This window comes from Neophocaena asiaeorientalis, unplaced genomic scaffold (genome assembly GCF_003031525.2).
Source record: "Neophocaena asiaeorientalis asiaeorientalis breed wild unplaced genomic scaffold, Neophocaena_asiaeorientalis_V1.1 scaffold182, whole genome shotgun sequence".
Lineage (NCBI taxonomy): Eukaryota > Metazoa > Chordata > Mammalia > Artiodactyla > Phocoenidae > Neophocaena > Neophocaena asiaeorientalis.
This window is the reverse complement of record NW_020174648.1, coordinates 6,924,171-6,934,313: the sequence shown is the minus strand read 5'-3', so window position 1 is coordinate 6,934,313 and position 10,143 is coordinate 6,924,171. Positions and strand designations below refer to the sequence as shown.

Sequence of the window (10,143 nt, the reverse complement as noted above, 5' to 3'; positions counted from 1 at the left end):
CAAAAGTTAGATACTTTCTCTTTTAATAAAAAAAACTGGCATAGTCTCCTTGGTTAAAATGTCAGCCTCCAGATCCCATAGCTGATGTGAGACACTAAATTGGCCTCTCTCAGCTAGTCTACACCTGCTTCACAGTAGCTGGTTGGGTGACTAAATAAGATATCAGAACCCAGAGGAACAAAGATGCTGGCACTCCTTATTGACCTGAGGAAGAATTAACTACCAACTCACAATATATACTGAACCAGTTTCTTACCTGTAAAATAGTTTCACAGATGGCAGTATATTCAATTTCACACTTAAGCAGACAGTTCAACTCTCCAATTATGTCTCCACTAGTACAGTACTCTGTAAACCTGGTCGTGGACTCTCTATCAGCCCTTAGGCTCCTGTCTATTCCAAAGGTAGGAGGTGAACTCTGCAACTGCAAAGGGGAGAAAATTGTGCCAAGGGCAATATAAAATTAAAAGCCCTTGACCAAACCCCAGGAGCTCCCAGTTTTTCTTGCAATTACTACAATGGAAGGAAAAGATTCTTTATGAATCCTTTCAGGTTTAAAGGAGGAATTAGGCTTCACAAGAATCATGGTTTCTTTCACATTTCAACTCTCCAAGGCAAGATTGTTTCTAATCTTTAGCTTTACAGATGACCCCTATTTACCTCCCTTGTATAAAAATTCTACCAAAAGTAGTCATTGCAGTCTGCCACTAATGCCACTCTATTAGATATTAGCATAATATCTATTAGATATTCTTAGCATAATAGGCTAGTGTCTCAGGTGGAAAAAACTTCTGGTTGCATGGATGCATAAATCGGATATCATGAATTAATATGCCTCCAAACCAAGCTGTGATTTCAGTAGAAGCCTTGCTTCCCTGAAGATGCTTAAGAATAATTACCATGAGACATTAACAGGAAAAGGTTTTAGGATGAACACAGGATGGTTGGGTTACTTATGGAAAAGAACTGGTAGGTGTGGGTGGGGGTAAAGAAAGGTATCAGATTTCAGGAGGAAGATGTGGGAATCAACCAGAAGGATTACGCAACTTTCCAGAAAGTTTAGCTGTAAATATCAAAGAGGAAAGCTATTGTTCAAGACACAGGAAACGGAAAAAAGGTCACTGAAGGAGTTGCTATGAAAACTGTACCCTCTCCTAGTGATTATCATTCAAACTTTTAGAGGCATTCATGCTTCCAAAGGACTTGATATTTTTTTAATTTAATTTTGAATGCAGTTCAAATGCCTTTTGAGTAATCAAGAATGTCTCTGCTTTTTTGCAAACCAAGGAAAGGGGATAACATCTGTGGTAAGCAGAATTCTAAAGAAATCCTTCCAAGATTCCTGTCTCTTTGCTATTCAATCAAACATTTATCTATGAACTGCTGTGAAGGGATTTTGCAGATAGAATTCAGGATACTGCTAATCAGCTAAACTTAAAGAGATGATTCCGGATTATCCTGTTGGCCCAATGTAATCACATGAGCCCTCAAAAGTAGAAGGGGGAATAGTTGTCAAAGATTGGTGGCGGGTGGGGGGGAAATGAATTGATTTCTCTGTCCATCAGTTTTCCACCTTACATGAGGTTGATGTAAGGATTCAATGTCATAACATATTGCCATTCTCGACCATCCTTTTAAATGTCACAATTAGCCATCTTCATCTCTCCATCACCGCTAACATACTATATATTTAACTTAGGTATTTTGTCCATTGTCCCATCTCCTTCTATGCCTCTACTAGAAATTAAACTCTAAGAAGACAGCGATTTTTGTTTTTGTCGATTCTATGCCTAGAATGAGCAGTGCCTGCTGCATGATAGTAATGAAGTAAATATTTGTTGAATGAATGAGTGAATGGATGAATGGAAAGTGCCTGACACTTAAACTCTATACATGTGTCAGTTAGTATTTATTATAATAGTTTATTTCCATGATTAATTTTGGTATTTTTAAGGTCTGAAACACCCATTCCAAAAATAGAAAGCCAAATATATTATTTGCACTGTAATAAGGGTTTGTAACTGTCATCTAGGATCTAGGAATTATGTTGGTCATAGCTAGGGCTCACCCATGGATTCAGCTACTAGTATTCAGTTTCTAAAGGATTCTTGTCCCTATCATTCTACTGACACCAAAAGCCTCCTACTGGTTAAAAATTGTATGATTTTCATCCTATCTGACCTCTGGGAGAATCTGATGTTGTGGTCTATTTCCTCATTCTTGACACTCATTTCCTTTAGGTGAGTAACCCAACCACTCCAAGTATTGGGTTCCTTATCTGAACGTCGAAAAGACTGTTCCTCCCAGGACTGTTGTGAGGAATAAATAATAATTATGAAAGCATTTTGTAAGATGGGAAGCACCTTTCGGATGGTGGGTATTATAATTATCTCTCAGCTGTAGTGTTCACTCTGAACAGAAATGGTTTCATCTGGAAAACAAATTATGTTAAAAATTTCAAAATATCTTAGTTCCTAAATTTCTCCTTATGTGATAATTACGTATTTCAAAATACATTTTCAGTAAATAATAAATAGTCCCTTACGATCGCCATTCCTGAAATAATTAAGTAGATTCCTTGTGGCATTTCACCTTCTTTACAAATGACATCTCCATAGTCAAAATAGGCAAGTTTGGCTCTTTCCTGAAAGAAAAAAAAAAAGAAGAAGAAAAGAAAAGGAAAGAAAAAGAGAATTAGCACAAATCTTTACAGTCTACTTCTCTAAATAGAAATAAATTTTAAAGCATAAAAACAAACTATATTCTCTGGTTTCTTAATGAATTACAACATTTTTGCATACCTCATTGACTTTTAGGTAAAAAAGGGACAAGCAAGCAAATTGTAGACTTTTGCTTAGGACCTAGCAGAGTGGTAGAAACACCCAATAAATGCTAGGTTGGATAATGGTTACAATAAAGTGTAATAATTCTGATCAGGAGACAGGGGCAAGGCACTCTGGGAAAAAAATTCAGAAAGGTCACAGGACCCTGTCTTGGGTGTCCAGGGGAGACTACACAGAGGAAGGAACAGCTAAGCTGAGACCTGAAGGAAGAGTAACAGATAGCCAGGATACGATGAGTTGACGACCATTTACAGCAGAGGATTCAGTTTAAGCAAAGACCCATAAGTAAACAGAATAACTGCACTGGGGGTAACCACAGAAGATTCAATACATCTCAGGCAGGCAAGGAGGGGTGGAGACCAGGGCTGAGTTATCCATTAGGCATCAATAGGCACAGTGTCCAGGGTTCACAATACTTTTCGGGATTTACAACAATGTTTTAGTTTCTTTTAAAATCAGAAGAAAATAAAAGAACTTTTAGGTAGAGTAAAATGTCTTAATACTAAAACATCTAATACTAATATATTCATCTTTATACTAACACGATCATAAAGTATAATTTTTTTGGTGCTTTTTTACGGAGGAAAAGGCAGAAGTGCCTGGTGCCCAGGAAAGTCATATTGCAGCCCAGGTGGAGGCAGGACCGGAGAGGTGAGCCAAAGCCAGGTCTCCAAGGGGCTCACAGGCACGGTAAAAAGTCTGGGCTTTTCCCAAAACCAGGGGGTAGCCACTAAAAGGTTTATAACAGGAGAATTATGGTGACAGATTTGCATTTTACAAAGCTGTGTGGGAAACATACTTTTAAGTCATGCATACTAGTTATCTGGAAGTGTGGGGTAGGGAGTGAACGGTTTCCACTTTTTGCTTCTGATTTATTTTACAGTGTAGAAATAAACATGCATGACTTCACAATATTTTTTTTAAAAGCTCACCTAAAGCCAATTATCCCCCTTATGTATTATTCAGACCTTGTTTTTTCTTTTTTTTTTTTTTGGCAGGTGCCATTTTTTTTTTTTAATACAGCAAGTTTTCATTAGTTATCTTTTTTTTTAACATCTTTATTGCAGTATATTTGCTTTAGAGTGTTGTGTTAGATTCTGCTGTATAAAAAAGGGAATCAGTAATATACATACATATATCCCCATATCCCCTCTCTCTTGCGTCTCCCTCCCACCCTCCTTATCCCACCCCTCTAGGTGGTCACAAAGCACTGAGCTGATCTCCCCGTGCGATGCAGCTGCTTCCCACTAGCTATCATTTCACATTTGGTAGTGTATATATGTCAATGCTACTCTTTCACTTCATCCCATCTTACCCTACCCCCTCCCCCTGTCCTCAGGTCCATTCTTTATGTCTGTGTCTTTATTCCTGTCCTGCCCCTAGGTTCATGAGAACCATTTTTTTTTTAGATTCCATATATATGTGTTAGCATATGGTATTTGTTATTCTCTTTCTGACTTACTTCACTCTGTATGACAGACTCTAGGTGCATCCACCTCACTACAAATAACTCAATTTTATTTCTTTTTATGGCTGAGTAATATTCCATTGTATATATGTGCCACATCTTCTTTATCCATTCAACTGTCGATGGACACTTAGGTTCCTTCCATGTCCTGGCTAATGTAAATAGTGCTGCAATGAACACTGTGGTACATGACCCGTTTTTTTTAAATTTATTTATTAACATCTTTATTGGAGCATAATTGCTTTACAATGGTGTGTTAGTTTCTGCTGTTATAACAAAGTGAATCAGCTATACATATATCGCCATATCTCCTCGCTCTTGCGTCTTCTTCCTACCCTCCCTATCCCACCCATCTAGGTGGCATGACCCTTTATAATTATGGTTTTCTCAGGGTATATGCCCAGCAGTGGGATTTCTGGGTCATATGGTAGTTCTATTTTTAGTTTTTTAAGGAACCTCCATATTGTTTTCCACAGTGGCTGTATCAATTTACATTCCCACCAACAGTGCAAGAGGGTTCCCTTTTCTCTACACCCTCTTCAGAATTTACTGTTTGTAGATTTTTTGATGATGGCCATTCTGACCAGTGGGAGGTGATACCTCACTGTAGTTTTGAGTTGCATTTCTCTAATGATTACCGATGTCAAGCATCTTTTCATCTGTTTATTGGCAATCTGTATATCTTCTTTGGAGAAATGTCTATTTAGGTCTTCTGACCATTTTTGGATTGGGTTGCTTGCTTTTTTGATATTGACCTGCTTTGTCAGCTCAATCCTTTGTCAGTTGCTTCATTTGCAAATATTTTCTCCCATTCTGAGGGTTGTCTTTTCGCCTTGTTTACAGTTTGTTTGCTGTGCAAAAGCTTTGAAGTTTCCTTAGGCCCAATTTGTTTATTTTTGTTTTTATTTCCATTTCTCTAGGAGGTGGGTCAAAAAGAATCTTGCTGTGATTTATGTCATAGAGTTCCGCCTATGTTTCCCTCTAAGAGTTTTATAGTGTCTGGCCTTTCCTTTAGTTCTTTAATCCATTTTGAGTTTAATTTTGTGTATGGTGTTAGGAAGTGTTCTAATTTCATTCTTTTACATGTAGCTGTCCAGTTTTCCCAGCACCACTTACTGAACAGGCTTTCTTTTCTCCATTGTATACTCTTACCTCCTTTATGAAAGATAACGTGACCATATATGCGTGGGTTTATTTCTAGGCTTCTTCCTGTTCCATTGATCTATATTTCTGTTTTTGTGCCAGTACCATACTGTCTTGATTACTGTGGCTTTGTAGTATAGTGTGAAGTCAGGGAGCCTGATTCCTCCAGCTCCGTTTTTCTTTCTCAAGACTGCTTTGACCATTCAGGGTCTTTTGCATTTCCATACAAATTGTGCAATTTTTTGCTCTAGTTCTGTGAAAAATGCAATTGGTAGTTTGATAGGATTGCATTGAATCTGTAGATTGCTTTGGGTAGTACAGTCATTTTCACAATGTTGATTCTTACAATCCAAGAACATAGTATATCTCTCCATCTGTTTGCATCATCTTTAATTTCCCTCATCAGTGTCTTATAGTTTTCTGCATATAGGTCTTTTGTCTCCTTAGGTAGGTTATTCTTAGGTATTTTATTCTTTTAGTTGCAATGGTAAATGGGAGTGTTTCCTTAATTTCTCTTTCAGATTTTTCATCGTTAGTGTTTAGGAATGCAAGAGATTTCAGTGCATTAATTTTGTACCTGCTACTCTACCAAATTCATTGATTAGCTCTAGTAGTTTTCTGGTAGCATCTTTAGGATTCTCTATGTGTAGTATCATGTCATCTGCAAACAGTGACAGTTTTACTTCTTCTTTTCTTATTTGAATTCCTTTTATTTCTTTTTCTTCTCTGATTGCCATAGCTAAAACTTCCAAACTATGTTGAATAATAGTCGTGAGAGTGAGCAACCATGTCTTGCTCCTGATCTTAGAGGAAATGGCTTCTGTTTTTCACCATTGAGAGTGATGTTGGCTGTGGGTTCGTCATATATGCCTTTACTATGTTCAGGTAGGTTCCCTCTATGCCTACTTTCTGGAGAGTTTTTACCATAAATGGGTGCTGAATTTTGTTGAAAGCTTTTTCTGCATCTATTGAGATTATCATATGATTTTTATTCAATTTGTTAATATGGTGTATCACATTGATTGATTTGCATATATTAAAGAATCCTTGCATCCCTGGGATAAACCCCACTTGATCATGGTGTATGATCCTTTTAATGTGCTGTTGGATTCTGTTTGCTAGTATTTTGTTGAGGATTTTTGGATCAATGTTCATCAGTGATACTGGCCTGTAGTTTTCTTTTTTTGTAACACCTCTGTCTGGTTTTGGTATCAGGGTGATGGTGGCCTCATAGAATGAGTTTGTGAGTGTTCATCCCTCTGCTCTACTTTGGAATAGTTTCAAAAGGATAGGTGTCAGCTCTTCTCTAAATGTTTGATAGAATTCACCTGTGAAGCCATCTGGTCCTGGGCTTTTGTTTGTGGGAAGATTTTTAATCACAGTTTCAATTTCAGTGAAATTGAAATTTCAATTGAAAATTCAATTTCAGTGTGACTGGGTCTGCTTATATTTCCTATTTCTTCCTGGTTCAGTCTCAGAAGGTTGTGCTTTACTAAGAATTTGTCTATTTCTTTCACGTTGTCCATTTTATTGGCATATTGTTGCTTGTAGCAATCTCTCATGATCCTTCATATTTCTGCAGTGCAGTTGTTACTTCTCATTTTTCATTTCTAATTCTGTTGATTAGAGTCTTCTCCCTTTTTTTCTTGATGAGTCTGACTAATGGTTTATCAATTTTGTTTACCTTCTCAGACAACCAGCTTTTAGTTTTGTTGATCTTTTCTATTGCTTCCTTCATTTCTTTTTCATTTATATCTGATCTGATCTTTATGATTTCTTCTGCTAACTTTGGGGTTTTTTTGTTGTTCTTCTTTCTCTAATTACTTTAGGTGTAAGGTTAGGTTGTTTATTTGAGATGTTTCTTGTTTCTTGAGGTAGGATTGTTATGGGAGTTCCCTTGTATGTTATTTGTTGTTCTTCCCTCGTGGCTCTTAATAATTTTGCTTTGCCTTTAATTTTTGTCAATTTGATTACTATGTGTCTCAGCGTGTTTCTCCTTGGGTTTATCCTGCCTGGGACTCTCTGCACTTCCTGTACTTGGGTGCCTATTTCCTTTCCCATGTTCATTGCAGGATTGTAGTTCTTCTTGCTTCTGCTGTCTTCCCTCTGGTGGATGAGGCTACCTAAGAGGCTTGTGCAAGCTTCCTGATGGGAGGGACTGGTGGTGGGTAGAGCTGGGTGTTGTTCTTGTGGGCAGAGCTCCGCAAAACTTTAATCTGCTTGTCTACGGATGGGTGGGGCTGAGTTCCCTCCCTGTTGGTTGTTTGGCCTGATGCAACCCAACACTGGAGCCTACAGGCTCTTTGGTGGGGCTAATGGCAGACTCTGGGAGGGCTCACGCCAAGGAGTACATCCCAGAACTTCTGCTGTCAGTGTCCTTGTCCCAGCGGTGTGCCACAGCCATCCCCCGCCTCTGCAGGACACCCTCCAGCACTAGCAGGTAGGTCTGGTTCAGTCTCCTGTGGGGTCACTGCTCCTTCCCCCAGGTCCTAATGTGCACACTTACATTGTGTGTGCCCTCCAAGAGTGGAGTCTCTGTTTCCCCCAGTCCCGTCGAAGTCCTGCAGTCAAATCCTGCTAGTCTTCAAAGCCTGATTCTCTAGGAATTCCTCCTCCCATTGCCGGCCCCCCAGGTTGGGAAGCCTGACATGGGGCTCAGAACCTTCACTCCAGTGGGTGGACTTCTGTGGTCTAAGTGTCCTCCAGTCTGTGAGTCACCCACCCAGCAGTTATGGGATTTGATTTGACTGTGATTGTACACCTCCTACCGTCTCATTGCAGCTTCTCCTTTGTCTTTGATGTGGGGCACCTTTTTTGGTGAGTTCCAGTGTCTTCTTGTCAACGATTGTTCAGCAGTTAGTTGTGATTCCGATGCTCTTACAGGAGGGAGTGAGTGCACATCCTTCTACTCTGCCATCTTGAACCAATCTCCCAGGTGCCATTCTGAAATCCTCCCTCTAGCTCTTTCAGACCTTTTTTTTTCAACTTTTGTCTTCAGGCTTATCTTCGTACACTATTACCTTTTTAATTAACCACACCAGTTCGAGGGTGAAAGAAGGGAGGAGTAGTGAAAATTAACTATTGTTGCTGTGATGGAGACCAAGACTGAAATCAATGTCTACAATGAGGGGTGTTTGTTTTATTTATTACAGGAATTTTAGTTATCCATGCAATCCCTGGGCTGTTCCTAATGAGAATAATGCCCATGTGCTCCCAATTCATCACATTTTTCTTTATCCTAGTGAAATCTGATTTAAATGGCTATTAAGAACCAACATATTAAGGAAAAGGGCCACTTAAAGAGTGAGCCGTATCTGTAAGTGGGTGGAGAGGGTCCGGCAGCTTTGCACTGGCATGGCAGGTTAAGGAGGAGAAGAAGGTTGTGCCTTGGATATATAGTCACCTCAGGTGTATGGAAACCATTAATTTCTGGAGTTCTCTCTCATTGTTTTTCCCATCCCTCCCCCATTCACTGCAGGATGGTCCATTAATTATACTTGTGAAAGTATTACCTATAAAGAACCCCAAATTCAAATTTTATTTTCAAGTTGGGTATTTTAAAAAACTGAACAGGATGCAGATTGTAATAAACACCCTTTAGATACCTTCTTTCCAGTCCAGGCCCATCCCTCACCTCCCACCCTCATTTATTTGAGGTCTGTTTTCCAAACTACCCCCAATGGCCCCTGCCCATCAGGTTTCCTCCCCCTCACAGCCACACTTGTACTTCCCAAAGCTGGAGATCTGGTTCAAGCTTAAGCCAGTTGGATTTCTCCCTTAAGAATTTGAACTGAGGGACAAAAAGCCTGGGAGTTGAGAACTGAGTCATCATAGCCAAGTGCTACAAGGAAGGGTCCACAAATTCCTACCACTGATACTCCAGAGCTGGCCTGATTCTCACCCTGCTCAAGGTTAGTCAACTGTTTCTTAGCTTCTGTATACCACCACGATATATTTTCAGTAAGCTTCCCTTTTGCTGAAACTAGTTCAAGTAGGGTTTTGTTACTTTCAACCAAAGAAGTCTTAATTTAACTAAATACGAAATCAATTTCAAAAGAAAAAATCAAATATTTCTGGCATGAAGAAAACACTAGTATGGCCTAAATGAAATCAGATATTCAAAGCTCAGTAGAAACTCCACGAGGATCACTGTCTTTCTAGAAAACAAGGAAAATGTCCCCTCGTTATGAATAAACAGATGACATAAATCTCCATGACTAGACAACAAGGTACAGTACAACCAAATTTGTAGTAAAGCAAGTACTGTTCTTCATCACAGAGTTTTCCTGATTCCAAAAATCTAACAGGTTTTAACAAGTTGACAAAAAAGTTATTATCCCTATAATTCATATAATAGCCACAAACTGGTGGTCCGTGAGTCACACCCAATCCACAGATATATTTTGTTTGGCTTGCACTGTATTTTTAAAATTCTGAACGTGTTACCAAGTTTTAAAATTTTGGAATTTTCACCTAAAAATTCAGATTTACGGATCCTCTTTTTAAAAAAACTGACCTCTACATTATTAAATCTAATAGCCAATTTTCAGTCTTCATCTTATTTGATCCCTCAGCCTCATTTGACATAGTTGATCACTTTCTCCTTGAAATATTTTCTTCACTTGGCTCTGGGACACCATTCTTTTTTATTTTCCTCCTATGTGATAGATAACTCAATTCTTTTTTTCC

The 10,143-nt window shown here is 38.8% G+C and overlaps 1 protein-coding gene across 1 annotated transcript in view; it reads right to left on the bottom strand.

The window, feature by feature from the left end:
• Window positions 1–256: 256 nt before the first annotated feature.
• SLC9C2 (solute carrier family 9 member C2 (putative)) overlaps window positions 257–10,143 on the bottom strand; it is a gene marked incomplete at its 3' end in the record, with an annotated part of 73,227 nt that continues 63,340 nt past the window's right edge. Inside the window, exons 21-22 of the mRNA XM_024758779.1 lie at window positions 2,546–2,644; window positions 257–424 (exon numbers count right to left, since the gene is read on the bottom strand). Of these exons, the coding sequence (XP_024614547.1) occupies window positions 257–424; window positions 2,546–2,644 (267 nt within the window). The remainder of the gene's footprint in view (window positions 425–2,545; window positions 2,645–10,143) is intronic.